Below are 17,229 nucleotides of genomic sequence, written 5' to 3' on the forward strand. Positions count from 1 at the left end.
TTATGTGATAAATGAGCTGGTAGCCTGCACAGTCTGGACTTAAACACATTAAATCGAATTATTTAAATTACTGGCTAAAATGTTTTACCACTATTATTTTCTTTAAATTATTAGGTGACTTAAAAGTCATATTATATCCTATTATGTATAAAATATCTGTAACACATGACAATATCTGAACTCTCAAGCTCTTAAATCTCCTGTTTATGTCGCCATCTCCCGGACGATCGGCTTTTCCTCCTTTCTGCTCCCTTTTCCCGCGAATTCTTGGTCGGCCGCAGTCATGTGACCGCGGGGGTGAATTGTATTGGACAGCTGTACTTTACCCGCCACCTACGTAAAAGAGTACGTATCGAGTTGTCCAATAGCATCTTACGCTCTACTTGCGCCCGGCACGTAGTGGCGCGAAATCTCTTCAGTTGTGTGGTTCGACGGCAGCAGAGCACACACACTGTACAACGCTCCGTGCTATAGTTTAACATTTTAAAGTATAATAAATAACCGCTTACCATGGCAACCGACGTCGTAGATGACCAGGAGATGAGAGAGGCTCAGAGGGACTACCTGGACTTTCTGGACGACGATGTAAGTCTGACTTTTATCCTGTTAAACCCCATATTGTGGAATGAAACGAGAAACCATGCGGTCGCAACAAAAGAGCGACCCTTCATTTGACTAGTTGGTGAGAAATATCGCTGTTGACAGTTAGACCACATCAGCTTTGCAAATGCTACATGCTGCTACGAAGCTTGGTGCAACACTTTAGTTCCGGTTCTGAGTCTAGCTTATTGTGTTCAGTTCGCCGTAAACTGATGTGTGTATCTTCTCAAGCCTCAGTGAAATCGTTCTCAAATTGTTCTGCCCATTTTCTGCAGCAAGACCAGGGGGTTTACCAAAGCAAAGTCCGGGACATGATCAGCGAGAATAAAGCCCGACTCATCGTCAACATCAACGACCTGAGGAGACGCAACGAGGCCCGGGCTGCAAAGTAAGGAGGGATGCTCTGTGTGTGTGGATGGAAACTGTCTGATATGTGACGAAAATAAATGAACAGTCTTCCTTTTTACAAAACAAAATCTGAATTCATAAGCAAACAATCAACAGACACTATTGACAGAAATGGAACATAATATATATATATATATTGCCCAGAACAGACAAACCAAACTGTAGATAGAGCCATGCAAGTTTCAGGGCCACTGTCAGTTCTCCTACAGATGCCAGCGGTGTTCAGGTAGACAATAAACGTGTCCCACATGCTACACCTGCTGACAGCAGAGGGAGTGACTCCAGGCAGCCTGCGATTACTCTGAGCAGCAAATCACAAGAGATATACTTGAATATATTTCTTGTGTTTTTACAGATGGTTTGAATAAGTTATTGGTAGTATTCCCTGACACAATGAAAAATTAAGCATCCATAATTATGTCCGTGACTCCAATGATTCCCTGTCTCTGACAGACTGATGAACAATGCCTTTGAGGAGCTGCTGGCCTTCCAGCGGGCTCTGAAGGACCTGGTGGCCTCGGTGGACGCCACCTACGCCAAGCAGTATGACGAGTTCTACATCGGCCTGGAGGGCAGCTTCGGCTCCAAGCACGTCACCCCCCGAACCCTGACCTCCCGCCTGCTGGGCAGCATGGTGTGTGTGGAGGGCATCATCACCAAGTGTGAGTTTGCTGTTCCTCCATCTTTGGCCTCTACTCATCACTTCGTGTCTCTCTTGAGTCCTTTGCGCATCGTGTGTAATTTGCTGCTTGTCGTTCTTCTTCAGGTTCTCTGGTGCGTCCTAAAGTAGTGCGCAGCGTCCACTACTGCCCAGCCACCAAGAAGACAATGGAAAGGAAATACACTGACATGACCTCGCTGGATGCCTTCCCCTCCAGTGCCATCTACCCCACCAAGGTAACTAGTGGAGCCCAGATGTTTCATTTTTAACTTTTCATATACTTCTATTGCTTTATCACAGTAACAGGATGGTCTTCACTTTACAACCTCTTTGTCTCTCCCGACAGGATGAAGAGAACAACCCTCTGGAGACAGAGTTCGGTCTCTCCATCTACAAGGACCACCAGACCATCACGGTGCAGGAGATGCCCGAGAAAGCCCCCGCCGGCCAGCTGCCCCGCTCCGTGGACATCATCCTGGACAACGACCTGGTGGATGTAGTCAAGCCCGGAGACAGAGTGCAGATCATTGGAACGTACCGTTGCCTGCCTGGCAAGAAGGGAGGGTTCACCTCTGGCACATTCAGGTGTGTGTACGTGTTTGTGTGTACGTGTGTGTGTAAGTGTTTACCCTTGTTCTCTGTAATTAATATTTCACCCTCCTCTGCTCAGGACCATCATGATAGCCTGCCATGTCAAGCAGATGAGCAAAGAGGTGTCCCCCAACTTCTCCGCGGACGATGTGGCCAAAATCAGGAACTTCAGCCGGACTCGCTCCATAGTGAGGCTCCAATCTTTCTGCCTGGTCGCTCACAGCTGTTCAAGCGTAGGAAACCCAAACTAAATTAGAAATTTCTCCCTTTTTGTTTTTACTTAGAATGTGTTTGATCAGCTGTCTCGCTCCCTGGCTCCCAGTATCCACGGCCACGAGTACATAAAGAAGGCTATCCTCTGCATGCTGCTGGGCGGCGTGGAGAAGGTGCTGGAGAATGGGTCGCGCATCAGAGGAGACATAAACATCCTGCTCATCGGTATTTCTTCTTCTTCAGCTTATGTACTCATTCAGCCATTTTTATTTATTTTTTGTTGGGAGATGGTGGTTAATGAGATGCTTTCTTCTCTACCAGGTGATCCATCAGTAGCAAAGTCCCAGCTGCTGCGCTATGTACTCCACACAGCACCCAGGGCCATCCCCACCACAGGGCGAGGCTCCTCTGGCGTTGGTCTGACTGCCGCAGTCACCACTGACCAGGAGACCGGTACGACACACACACACCCATAAATGTGCTTGAAGACACTGGCACACAAACAGATCTTCCCATTCGTTGTAGCTTAAACGTCAGTTTTCTGTGTTCAACTATTCGACTCACCAGCTGCCTTTTTTGTTGTCCTCCCCAAGGTGAGCGTCGCCTGGAGGCAGGCGCCATGGTGCTGGCCGACCGTGGCGTGGTGTGCATCGACGAGTTCGACAAAATGTCTGACATGGACCGCACGGCCATCCACGAGGTGATGGAGCAGGGCCGCGTCACCATCGCCAAGGCCGGCATCCACGCCCGCCTCAATGCCCGCTGCTCTGTGCTGGCGGCTGCCAACCCCGTCTACGGCAGGGTGAGTAACTCGCCTAACGCAAACCTGTTTCACCTTTCAGCCATACCTGTTTGGCTGCACTCTAAGCTGATCTACATACGTATATTTTTAGTTAAATCCGCTCTGTATTTACAGTACGACCAGTATAAAACCCCCATGGAGAACATCGGCCTCCAGGACTCCCTGCTGTCACGTTTTGACCTCCTGTTCATCGTGCTGGATCAGATGGACCCCGAGCAGGACCGCGAGATCTCGGATCACGTGCTGAGGATGCACCGCTACCGGGACCCCCGTGAGCAGGAGGGAGCAGGTACTGTGCAGCAGGACTTGTTAAAACTGTGTATTAAGTTAGCGTTTGTTGAGAAATGTCTTACATTCTGTATTTCCTTTTGTTTGTTTTTCAGCCATGGCTCTGGGTGGCACAGTAGATATCCTGGCCACAGAAGACCCAGACGCAATAGCAGAAGAGCACGAGGAGCTGCAGATCTATGAGAAACACAACAACCTGCTGCATGGGAGCAAGAGAAAGAAGTACACACGAATAATAAAAACATCAAACATATTGATAAAAGTCTAATGTGAAAAGTACAATACACACCCGGATGACTGATCACGTCTAAGTGAATAATCAAAATGTTACCTTTTTGTTTCAGGGATAAGATCGTGAGCAAGGAGTTCATGAGGAAGTACATCCACATCGCCAAGGCTGTGACGCCCGTGCTCACGGAGGAGGCAGCCAATCACATCGCAGAAGAGTACTCAAGGCTGAGGAGCCAGGAGCAAATGGGTGCTGATCTCGCCAGGGTGAGCAGAAGCGCGCACGCACACCTACATATGAACACAAGAGGTTATTCCAATACGCAAACTGCCCTGTACTAACCAGAAGTGCAGGGTCAGTTTCATAATACGCACAATTGGCACCATATGAGTGCATTCTGACCATGTTCACCCTCCTCCTCCTCAGACCGCTCCAGTGACGGCACGTTCGCTGGAGACTCTGATCCGTCTGTCCACAGCACACGCCAAGTCCCGGATGAGCAAAGCCGTGGAGCTCGAGGACTCTGAGGTGGCCGTGGAGCTCGTCCAGTTCGCGTACTTCAAAAAGGTCCGTACTGCCGCGTCTGCCGAAGAATGGGGTGGCGATGTTTTGTTCTTTTTGACCCCCAAACATCGGGGTAAAGTGGCAGAAAAGAGTTCTGCAGTGACGTGACTGAATCTGGGTTGTCTGGTTTTCTCTGCAGGTTCTGGAGAAAGAGAAGAAACGCTCGAGACAGGAGCGGGACTCTGGCTCAGAGGAGGAAGAGGAGTCATCCACTCAGCGTTCCCAGAAAACTGCGAAGAAAAGGTACACACTTACAAATTCACAAATACTCCCTTTATACTGGCTGTCCTTACTCTGCATGTCCTGTACACAGTAATAAGAAGCTGCAGTTTGAAGTCAATTTAAAAACAATGCTGTTATTGCTTCTATTGTCAGTCATTAATAACACAAATCTGTGTGTCCTGCAGGGGGCGGCGTGGCTCTCAAGGCAGCGATCCCTACAGCCCATATGACTTCAGTGAAGAGCAGGAAGTCCCTGAGAGTAAGCATCACTTGTATTACCTTCCCACACTGCTGTAGTCTGCTTTCACATTCTCAGTGACTCATTCCAGACGCAGCTCAACACTTCAGCACCTCTACTTTCCCAAGGGAAATGTCACTTTTCTCCCTTTTATTATTTATATCATATTTAGTTATTATATATATTTCTGAATTGCAGAACACAGCACAGCACAATCATTATATTATTATTTATTAAAATCATATAGAACGTGAAGTACAAGTTGCATGCAATTGTATGTCCCAACCTATTGTGGAACAGTAGTGGATGGTGACTGAGTATGTTTACATTTAGATATTTACACTGCATAGTTGAGTATTAGAATTTTCTCTTACTGTACCTCACTACGTTCCAAAGGGAACGTTTTACTCCCACTTTTTACATACAAAACATACGATCAGCTTATAAAATTGACACTGACTTAATTTTTCTAATTTGTTACTTAAAATTACTAGTAGAAGCTGTTTAATCAAGAATCTTTTAACTTAAAAAAACAGCTTGTGTTACATAAAATGTTTGTTATCCGTTTCAGCAATTCTTTTTAGTTAAATGGACTTAATGCATTACAGTTATGTATCATTTATTTATCTTTACCCAGGCACTTTAAAATCCTGTACCTCGATTGTTTCGATTAACATGCGGGTTTCAAGTGTTCTCTGTGTACTTGAGTTCTCACATTGATCTTTGTGTTTTAGTTCAGGCCGGCACCCCGAAACCAGCCAAGCCACAACGGCAGGAGGAGGAGGCCATGGATGCCACATCACAGGCCGAAGACACCGAGCTGTCTGCAGAGAGGTGGGTGAAGGATTCAAACAGCTTGAAATAGTCGCTCGGTATCTTCTCGATAATCTTCATGATAATCAAATCTCTGCTCGTTTCCTGCACCAGGCTGAAGGAGTTCAAGTCGTCCCTGTTCGCAGTCTTCCAGTCTGCTCACGCTCAGTCGGTGAAGATGAAGACCCTGATGGACGACATCAACAAAGAGCTTAAGAGCGGCTTTTCGGAGCCAGAGGTCCGATCCGCTTTGGCTCGCATGCAGGAAGACAACCAGGTCATGGTGGCCGATGACATCATCTTCCTCATCTGAGGGGGAGGAGAGTGGGCAGTTTCTGAAATTGATTACGTGGACTGAAAGAAACAGTGATTTATATTCAAATGTACATATTGGACCTTTTTGTATTCATGCATCCTCTTCTTTTCAACAAAACAAAAAAATAATAATTATTCTAGAGTTTATGCTTATGGTGCATTTGAATCCACTATAGTGCACATTGTTCCATTAACTTGTGTGCAAGCAAGACTAGTGTGAAAAAAATCAAGTCATTTTATGCACTTACTGTTTGTGTTCAATAGTGGTAATGTTACTTTATAATGTCCTTATTACTGTGTACCAACACACTGCTGTTAGTGTAACTTGATGAAGAAGGCAGAAGGGTTATTGCAGCCCTGTGCAGTTTCATTTATTTAGCAATGAAACCTGCTGTGCATTATTACGCCACAATAAGGACAATGAGTAGTTTTACCAACACATCTGTTCTGGGTTTGTATATAGTTGACAATATGTTTTGGAAATTGTTAATTAACTGTAGTTGTGTAAGAAAAAATAAAATGTAATGCTTGGGAAGGTTGTATATAAAATATACTTGCATCAGACCAGACTCATTTTACCTAGCAGATAATCATGAAACACTTAAACCTGGACGAAATAAAACAACAATCACAAACCCTTAATTCACCGTTAGATTAGAAACTGGTAAAACAGGCTGCTATGTAACGTTAGCTAATCCTTGGGGACAACACACTGTTGATTTGCATTTTAACAAGAAATGCTTGTTTTCTTCTTGATCACTGTAACTACTCACTGTTGATACAGTTTGGAGGGATGCACTCTGGTACATACTGCTGTTAAATGCAGGTATTTGTGGTTGTTATTATTGGATGTTGCAATGAACAAACAAAAACATCAAATCATGTCTGTTAATGGGGTTAAGTTTTCAATGACTACTACAGAATGGCTCTCAGCATATTCATTATGATGAGGCTGTAATTGATGAGATGGGTTACAAAAAGCAATACCATATGTGTGAGTTCTGTGAGCGATAGAGATTAAAGGTGATCAGTAATAAAACTAAAAGCACAGTTTTGGATGTAGAAAAACTGATATAAGAAAGGGAAACTTTGTATGCAATGGAGAACCCCTATAGGTTGTTGCTTTCCATCCCTCAGTGTCAATATAAATTATAATGGCTCATTTAGGATTGCTGTTGAGGAGCTGCACAAGCAAGCCTCCCTCGAAATGTACCTGTAGATATCACACTAGATCTCGTCTCAGATTTAAGTAAACCCTGGAAGTTAAAGTGACAAACTGTGATGTGGTAAATGTTGGGGAAAATACTGCGTTGCAATTAAAAAGACAATTATTGGCTACTGGGGCAGGCTGATGGAGGGTAAAGAAACTAAACTCTGCCGGTTAGGCAGATACTGGATGACTGCGGTTTGTCTTATCTTCGGCTCACAGAACTGTACAATAACTGTTGAACAGAGGGAGAGGGATCTGAGAAGCATGATGTGGTATTTATGTGGAATTTAAACAAGAGCTTAAACTGGAGTATTTGTTGTAAGTGCAGGCAGACTATTTTTAGAGTGAACACCAGAATTCCTGAGCTCATTGGAAGATTTAAAGGGCTGGATGGAAACCAGAGGATCTGTGACCTCTGTAATGACAACCGCGTGGGAGCTATATTTTGTTTGAATGTAACAATGTAAGCATAATGAATTATAGAGAAAGATATCTGCCAAAGTATTATTTAAACCACTAATCTATGTATAAATTAATTTTGTTACATGTAATCAGATACACATAAAGTTATTTGTAAACTCGCTGCCTTTTTGAGGAATGTCCTTCCTTTGTTTAAGTAACATTTGTTGTACTTTAGCCTCGCCATCATTTTGTTACTACTCTATGTTCTAAATATATAAAACAAATCCGTAAATCCACTAAAAGTTCTTGTTTTTGCCACTGACAGGCTCACGCTGTTATTCTGACATTATGGAAAGGGTCCCTACAGAAGATTGACCTTTTATTAAATCAGAAACCGCTGTATTATCACTATTGCTCACCAGACTCCATCGACAAAAACTTTAATTTTACCTCACATTTCATTGTAACACCCTAACTTAATTCAAAGTGGACAGAAACAGGTTAAAACCTGCCTAAACAGATTTTGTTAGTCTTTCTTCGGTTGGAATAAATCTTTAATTCACTGACGTAGAGACAGTTTCAGTGGCTCTTCTCAGTTGGAAACAGAGGGACTTGCACTAACATTGCCGGTCATACTCTACGTCTTGGGGAAGATCACTGCAGACCTGCAGATGCTGGTATGTTTGTTATAATACAATGTGCTGTCTGAAAAGTGGTCTGAGATGCTGGGGGAACTTTACGATTTCCCAGAAGAGCTGTTCTCAAATGATTAAACCTCTTCCGGCCTCTAACAGTGTATTTACAAGAAGCATTCTATCTGAAACCTCCAATAAATCCAGACCCACAAAAGTTACACCACCTTACTGGTTAGAAAATCACATCACTGTTCAGCTTCCACCTTTCTTCTCACAAGTCTTCAGTTAACATATTGTTCATCAGGTTTGACAGTGCAGGTGGTGGGGGCATGTAGCAATGTTGCGCCCACAAAGTAACTTCACTGTGGCTCTGATCGGTCTGAAGATAAGGCCGAGAGGCACCAACCCCACAAGCGAAGCTAGGCTGCCATCATCATCCAGGACATAAGGCGTCATGAGTTCTCTACACCCACGGCTGACTCATATTGCATGAAAGGCTGCTGCCTGCGCCTTCCTCGCATCTTTTACCTCAGCTAAGACAGAGTTTTAGTTTAGTTTACAGCTGGGTTGCAGAATGTTTTCTGAGTAAATACAAGATTGAAATTCTGTTACTATGGCCCTCTCTTAAGTCAGAGAAAACAGCAGGATTAGCTGTAAAAAAATACACGTTTCCTCTAATCTGTAGTGCTGTTTATCTATCTATCTAGACTGTTTTGGTGTGAGTTGCCAAGTTTAGGAGATTTTGGCCTTCTCTCTAGCATAATGGAACCAGATGGCACTGGGCTTGTGGTGCTCAAAGTGGTAAAAAAAAATACATTTGAATCAACTCTTTCCAGAAATCCTGATCTGGTCATTTAAAGTAATCCTCAGACCTTGTTATGAGCAGTTTCATGTGGGAACTATTTTCTTTCTGTGTATTTCTAACGTGGACCTTTAAAGCAATAGTTCCACATTTTGTGAGATTCTTCAGGAGAAATGCACCAGGTGAGGGGAAAGAAAGAGCAGGGGAATTGTTTTTCTTTCACTGCTTCTATTCTTTCTAACATGCTTCTGTTCCTATTTTTTATCTGAGCAATGAACCAGAACTACTAAAATAATCTCTCCCAGCTCTTTGCTGGGAATAAATGGGAACAGAGGAAGTGCTTTTTGGCAAGAGAATATAGAAACAGTATAAAAAGATGAAAAGATCTGATGCAGCTCTGCTCAATTCATGTTCAAAACTGAAAACAGTCTCTTTGTTCAATTGATATCGTGGTTTCATGTAAAACCTACAAGGTCTTGAATTTCCCTCGGGATGAATAAAGTATCTATCTATCTATCTATCTAGATCGATAGGCAGGTGTTGAGTCCAAATTGTGCCACCAGAATACATTTACAATTTTGTTGTTCTACTTATCTCGTATCATCTTCATTAGTTAATTAAACACCTATTTTTCAGGGGGCACATGCGCTTAATTAAAGACAGTGGTCTTTAAATCTGCTAGAATCAAATATTTTTACATTAACAACAGGTCAGATGACATTGTGTAATGTGAAAGTGCTGACTCATTTCAGCATCTTTCAGCTCATTATTTTGGTTTTACACCACACAATTTAACTGTTAAGTCTCATTAGTATATTTTCCAGACACAACAGGCAGCTGCTTTCAGGGCTTTGATAACCCCACTGTACTGTACGCTACCTACTCACACCAAACAGCACACAAAGGTAGCATTAAGCAGTAGGCATGTCCCGATCAAGTTTTTTTCACCCCCGATCTGGTCAGAGTTATTTAATAATGAGTATATGCCAATACAGAGTCCCGATCCAATCTTTATACAGTGCCCAGAGCCCACTAAGTACATTTAAGTTATTAAAATCAATCTAATGTATTTGTCTGACAATTGAATACATCTGCATTGCATTAAGAAAAAAATTTCATCCAAGCTGTTTTATTCTTTTTATTTTTTACAAAAATATAAAATAGCCCAACAAACCCTCTCAGTTTTTGGCTTGTTGTTACCTGAATGAACTGTATTCTGTTGAGTGTTTATTTGCATCTTCTGTACATCTTTTGCATGGATTAAATTAATAAATTACTCTCATTGGCTATTTGTTGTCGACTCTGCACTGCACCTGCTGTTTGCCCCAGCAGCTCAGAGGAGTGGAGGAGAGACAGACAGTGGAGAGTTGGAGAATTGACTACAGTGTTTCTGTGAGTGACAACACCTGTCTGACAGCTGAAATAAAAGAAAGGATTGGATCGTACTTAATATAGCTCAGTGTAGCCGATACCAATTCGTTAAAAAATGATTTGATCGCCCCCGATACGATCTTTGAGATTAGATCAGACATGCCTATTTAATAGCCAAAGTGTCATATGTTTCCCTTGAGAGTTGGCAAAGACCCAAAACAGAGCTGAAAGGGGAGTGTACCCTGATGATGTCATCATGGGTATTTTTCAGACATTGTAAAGATCTTTTCAGAACCACATTATACATCCTGCCTGTGTACTAACTGGAACGTATATACATTGTTTTTGGGAATGTTCTAAAATGGCTAAGTTCTGGTCATGTGTAGCAAATGAGTTGAGTACAATTCTGAAATGTAATATCTGTAAATAACCTGCAATTTTCACTAAGGCTACAATCCAGAGCAGGAGAATTAAAATCTTGAAGGTCAAGGTTGATAAATAACTTATTTTCCTTGCAAGAAAATGCATACTATTTAACTGGATTCAAGAAAAACTCATGGATTTCCCATGGAACACTGAAGTGCCATAGAGAGGGAATGAGAGCAGCTTCATAAATGTATAGCAGCCACTAGTGACTCACCTGCCCAGTGATCCTGGTGACACAGCGGACTGGGGAGCTCCTGAGCCCCTTTTGCAATTCACTGTGTGTGTCAGTGAACAGTGTGTCAACGGCGTGAAATGTATCTTTTCAATATTCATCTATTTATGGTTTTATCAGGCGCAGGTCTGTACAAAAAGTTTTTTAAAAATAAAGTGAAAAATAATACAATTTCATTATATAAAAAAATCAACCACAACCACCTTATGGTAGTGACCCTTTAAAATTGACCAGTGTGGTGGCACTCTCTGGCCTCCGTAGTCTGCAAGCTGTAAAAAAAATGCATTTTTAAAGGGTATGTTTGACAGTGAGGCTGCTCATGTGAATTGCTTTTTTTATTGCAGGATTTATATAGATGCATTCACACGCCCACAACCACACTAGATGGTATGTTTTTACAAAATGAAAGGGCACCAAAGCAATTTTGCAGACCACCAGTCAGTTCTATCTATTGTGTATATGAGGAACATACTATACAGCAGTTTTAATGGTGTGAAACTGCTTTAGCCTCTTGCTCTGAAACTCATATACTGCATGGAGAGAGAAGATGTTATCACACACTGTCTTTGATGAGTAGGTATGCTGATCTATTACCAGAACCCAAGCATTTCAGGTCACACATTTTTTTGACCTACATTGTTTGGCGTGGGATGGCAGCGCACAGATGTTGTTACTAGTAATGTTTTGAGACAGTTCTGAATGATGAGCTGGTCTCCTAATGAGATAATGTAACAATGGTGCCAATATTTTTTCATTCTTTACTTTTGTTATTCTGCTTTCAGAAATGGGTTCCTCTTGCAGGCTGATTTTAAACTGAGATCAGACAATTCTACACATAATTGATTCTTTTACTTGGATTTGGGTTGATAAAAAATTCCTCTGGTTTGGTTTTTAGCAGAATATTTTTCACAGTTTTCACATCAATGCTTTTTTCTCTCTGCGCAAAAATTTATTTTTTGCCACAAAAGTAGGAAGTGGTATACTGTTTTCACAGTCACAAGAAAAGAGCCTATAGGTGAATGCATGTTTTCACACCTTTTGACAGATTAGACACATGAAGGTGTCACCTGACTCATCACATTTTGAAATGACACACTGGGGAATCATTGCTTTTTACATGTTGATTTAATAATAAGGTCACAATGGGGTGAAAAGTTCAGCTTTAAGACAACATCAAAAAGAAAGTGCAAAGATCTGCATGAATATTGTAATTTTTTATTTGAGTGTAAGACTCAGAAATGGCAAAAGTACACACATCCTTTTCTCAAGTAGGTAAATAAGTTACGCAGGTAGTGTAAAAAAAACCAATCTGGTAAAGGTAGAAGTTCTGATTCAACTTCTTTACTCAACTAAAAGTGAAAATGTACAGGCTCTGAAATGTACTGAAAATATAAAAGTAAAACGTACTCTCTTGGTTTCTCTGAAGGACATTTCTACCGGCTGTTTCTATGCAAAGTTAACTGAAACTTCTAACAGGGTAAAGGCTCACTCTCTTCTCTTTCACATCTTTTATGTTGTTTCTGCCGTTTTATGTCTGTCATGTGTGACATGCACCGGTCTTGATGTTTGGAAAGTGTGCAGTGATGCAAAATAAAGATAAAAATCAATAATTCTCTTCAATTAGAACATGTAAGAAGCAGATAGTATAGATATTTGTGTAAAAATGTTGGGAGTAAAAGTATAAAGTTGTCAGAAAAAGTATAACTCAAACTACAGATACTTGAAAGAACTACCTAAGCATTTGTACTTAATTACATTCCACCTCTGCTAAGAATGCCTTTTTCAGATAATTTTGTTCTCTGTATGTTTGACATGTATATGCTGTAATGATGCAGATGTAAATAGACCCAGACAAACAAAGAAATGATGACCACAAGCAATTATTGTATTTACAGATTTATCTTTAAAATCACTGACAGTCATAACGGAAATGCACCACAGATCTCGCCAGCACGCACAAACACAGTCAGCCTGCATATAAACACAGAGAGAATGTAGACGCACCAAGACAGCAGAGCGGTGCTTCACAACTAAAGTCTGGGCTCTGCAGGCAGGACGACACAGTCATGAAGCCGGTGAGTGGGGCCACTGTGCTCATCTTTCACTCTTATCATGAGTTTACTTCCCATAGGGTGCCTTAAATATTTATATGACTTAATGAGGCATGTGCTGATTTTATGAAACATTTGTGTACCGTTTAATCTTTTAATCCAAATTTCATGCTGTGGGTCTTAAAATTGGTGAGCAAATGAAAGTGAGACTTCTTTTGTAGTTAATAAGGTTTTCAGAGTGTGAATGTTCATCATGTATACTGTCCACACATTCGCACATTAATTTCAGAGTTCAGATTTTATTTACCACACATTGTGGTATGGAGTAGAAACAGAACAAAACAGCAGTACGAAGATAAACACACACTGAGTCATTTAAAGAGAGGCAGAGCCTTATTAAAATAATATTATTTACTTTTATATTTATTTATTACATTATTACAATAGATTTATTATTTACACACATTTTTGTTTATATGTAGATTTATGTTTGGAGGGGATCTTTAAACATAGACACATGGTTTGGCAGGTACTTTTCTATTCTCAATAATACTTACTTATTCATTCCTCAGGTAGTTGCCATTACATAAATCTTCTCCTTATTCCCTTTTTTCTCTTTAGCTGCTGTTTGCTTTAATTGCCTCTGGCCTGCCTGGTGTTCTTATGTTTAGGTGTTGAGAGCTTTGCTGGTGCTGGGCCTGGCCACACTGTTGCACACCACCAGGACAGACCAGGAGGTCTCTGTGAAGTTGGGGCGTAGAACCAAACTGAAGGGCAGCATAGGGAGACTGGTCCTGGATCCCTCAGTGCAGCCTCAGATTGGCATCATGTCGTCCTCAACCATCGCCAACATGTCTCTGTCACCATGGACGTACAAGTAAGGCATCGCTGAAGTCAGGAGGCCCTTAAAGCCTTTTTCAAAGCAGTGTGACGGGTTTGGTCAGTTTCGTAATTTTAAAGCCTGGAATCCCAGTTATGAATGCATTTGTTTTCCCTCCCTCTCCAGAGAATCCTGCATAGCATCTCGGTTGCCTAGGCGGATATCCCATGCTAAATGCCTGACCTCCGGCTGTTTGAGTTTGCAGGGAGAAGGAGAGGACGCAGGCTTGGTGGCTAAACCTATCTACTACCAGGTCCTAGTCCTCCACAGGTGAGCCACTGCAGTCTTTTTAAAAGCAGTTAATGAAGCAGTTTTTGTTTCTGCTTGAAGTTAAAGTACTACAGTATTGGGTCAGCCTAACAATGGAAGTGAAAAGTAATTTAGAGAGCATTTATCTCTCTTAATCTGATGTATTTCCTGTTGAATCAAGCTGCCGGGTGGGACTTAAATTATATTTCAGCTAAAAAAAAGGCACATTGTTGTTTTAAAGATTTGTTTTTATCACTGGACCTTTATATATATACAGCACAACGTGAGGTGTAGATTTACTGTTTTCCAGGAGCTGAATAGGATTTTGACAGTACAAGAACAGATCTTATATTCAACTTCATTTTTTTTACATTTATTAATGAAACATTATGGGGTGCATTGTTGATACTCAGATGGAAAGTCACTTCATTGTGGTTTGAGGAAGTGGGAATATGAAAACCAAAAGTAATCTGATGTTCATTATTTAGTGTCAGACACTGTGGTTAGGCTCTGCACAGACTCAGGACTTGGTATGCATGACAAAAACACTTAAAACACTTGGAAATGTTTGTGTCAGAGGCAGTGGTGGCAGTTTTCTTTCTGTTTGACTAACGGATACTGTATGAAGGGTTTGGCGCTTAGAATAGAATAGAATAAACAGTTTGTTGCTTCACAAAAACAAGCATACCTCAACAACAGACACACATAAAAAAAAACAATTAAAAGAAAATTACAGAAACAACATAAAAACATCTTAAAACATGGAAGACACTACATTTTAACACTGACAATGTGGCAGCTTAAAAAGAGACTGTAAGAAACTATAAGAATTAAAGTGTTATGGTGCTGGTTTGTTTATTACACACTGCCCTATTGCACTATGCTTTAGTATTGGAGTTCAGCAGCTTGATAGAAGTCGGGACGAACGATAACTTCAGTCTGTTTTATTGTATTATTGTATTAAAGTGTATGGAACCAAACCGAATTGAATTAGATTGACTTCTGCTTGTATCTTCCCTGTCCACTCTTGTCACATCCACTACAGTCCAAATTGATTTCATTTAAAAATATGATCTTAAAATGACATCATCTGTGTAGGTTTAACCCTCACCAATTTCCCCATCCCACTCCAGAGTCCCAAGGCAAAGGCGCAACAACAGCAGAGGGGGGAAACCAAGGAAAAAGTATTATTTCAAACTGGGGACGGAGGTGATAACAGTGGGCTGTACCTGTGTGAGGCCTGCTGTCGTACCCCATCTGTAACACACAGGAACCTTGTGGTGTTAGCAACTCTTTCAGTATACTGTAGGCCAGAGGAACCTTAGTTTTGTTGCTTAGTTTTGCTCAGTGCCTGGATGTCTATGATATAACGATTATGTTATTTGATCCCGTAGATACTCAACAATTGAGCCAAGATAGTCTAATTTTGCTGTTTGACATAACTTCAGACTACACCAAATACTTAAAAAAGGTCTGTCCTACAACATTAGTTAGTTTCTGACTCTGGGAAAGAGGAAAAAAACTTCAAAACTACTCTCTCTTTAACCAGATCACACACTAATTTGGGCAATTATGTGATCTCCATTTGATAACTACTGTAATATTATTTCAATTCCATTCACTGAGCCTCCCTTGAAACAATTTGGAGCCCCCCCTGGGGAGACAGACACTCTGTCTGTGAAGAAATTCTCTGACTCATTCTAGTGCTTCTAATGGAATTTGCATGAATCCACTGGGCCTGAATGGAAACAACAAATCAGAGCCAAGAAAGATAGTTGACTGCTGAGTCTCATTCCCAGGTCGGTATACAGATGCTTTGGGACCTTGGGACTGAGACTCAACAGACAACTATCTTCAAGCCTCCAACCCAAAGCGCCTTTCTTGGCTCCGATTGGTTGTTTTGTTCAAGCCCAATGGATTATTGCAAACGCTACAGGATGATATTTTATTTTTATTTCATTTTATTGCTAATGTGAAAGGGCCTTTGTTTTGACTGTTTTTTATTTAGCATGTCTCCACTTGATGGCATATTAGCCATTAGCCTGCCGGCAACGGTTTTTATTATTATTAATTATATTATTATTTTATTATTTTTATTATTTTCAATTGCCTGATATGTTGTAAACATTTTCTCCGGATAGGAGTCTTGAAAGGGATGTTGTTCAAAATATATATTTGCATATGGTAATATAAATTGTTGGGGTATCTGTATGTTTTTACATTTTGTCTAATTTTATTTCTGTTTTGATTCATGGTTGTTTTGAACTCATATCTGATAATAAACCTGTTCTTATTTTATTGTAAACAATATCAACATGCTTTATTAAAGTTTTTATCCCAACTTTGATGTCTAATTGTGCTGTAAAATACTATTTAGAATAGATCTAATTAGCAACAAATAGAACAAAAAAACTGAAGTTTTTTTTTTATGGTCTAATTCACTGATTCTCAAACTATCATATCAATGGTGGTAAGCTAGCTGCCTCCAGATGTAAAAAAATGTTTCTTTTAATGAAATAAATTGACCTTTTTAAATGTATTAATTAAAAACATATAATACTGTCCAAATACTGCAACATTTCGATTGAAAATACTATGAAATCACTGAAATGTAATATTTTGTCAACCTGCTACGTGGTGATGTTCACACATGTAGCACGTGTGCATATGTTCACGATTCGTCACGAGCTGAAATGTAATGGCAAGATAGTAAGTGAAGGTAAAATGATTTTGAAATTCCACCAAATTAGCTCTGGTTCTTTAACCGGTTCCGTTCAGGAAACAGTCCTGTCTCTTGTGTAGGAGAAATTGCTAGTTCTCTGAAGAATTATGAACCCAGTGTGATGAATCAAATTCCTTTACTCATGCACTGTCAATAGCTGAATAAGGTCAGCCTATGCTACTATATTTTTAATATCCATCATAATGGGGGTATTTGAAGAGCCTAATATTTACTGAGGTGATACGTGGAGTAAAACGTTTGAGAAACACTGGACTAATTTATTATTACCAATTTAAAAGATATTC

General features: G+C 40.7%; 2 protein-coding genes across 2 annotated transcripts; both read left to right on the forward strand.

Annotated features, from left to right (window-relative positions):
• Positions 1-407: 407 nt before the first annotated feature.
• On the forward strand, positions 408-6,508 carry mcm3 (minichromosome maintenance complex component 3). The gene is made up of 17 exons (XM_051409347.1): positions 408-585; positions 876-988; positions 1,462-1,670; positions 1,775-1,905; positions 2,016-2,254; positions 2,340-2,448; positions 2,545-2,698; positions 2,795-2,926; positions 3,067-3,275; positions 3,390-3,564; positions 3,659-3,785; positions 3,908-4,058; positions 4,219-4,359; positions 4,496-4,599; positions 4,764-4,837; positions 5,551-5,650; positions 5,744-6,508. The coding sequence occupies exons 1-17, from the start codon at positions 511-513 to the stop codon at positions 5,940-5,942; spliced, it is 2,442 nt and encodes an 813-aa protein (XP_051265307.1). The 5' UTR covers positions 408-510; the 3' UTR covers positions 5,943-6,508.
• A 6,394-nt stretch (positions 6,509-12,902) lies between these two features.
• Positions 12,903-16,510, forward strand: il17a/f3 (interleukin 17a/f3). Its single transcript, XM_051409309.1, has 4 exons — positions 12,903-13,097; positions 13,745-13,950; positions 14,080-14,223; positions 15,336-16,510. Exons 1-4 carry the CDS (start codon positions 13,089-13,091, stop codon positions 15,463-15,465), a joined length of 489 nt encoding a protein of 162 aa, XP_051265269.1. The 5' UTR covers positions 12,903-13,088; the 3' UTR covers positions 15,466-16,510.
• The last annotated feature ends 719 nt before the right edge of the window (positions 16,511-17,229 follow it).

This window comes from Dicentrarchus labrax, unplaced genomic scaffold (genome assembly GCF_905237075.1).
Source record: "Dicentrarchus labrax unplaced genomic scaffold, dlabrax2021, whole genome shotgun sequence".
Classification (NCBI taxonomy): Eukaryota; Metazoa; Chordata; class Actinopteri; family Moronidae; genus Dicentrarchus; species Dicentrarchus labrax.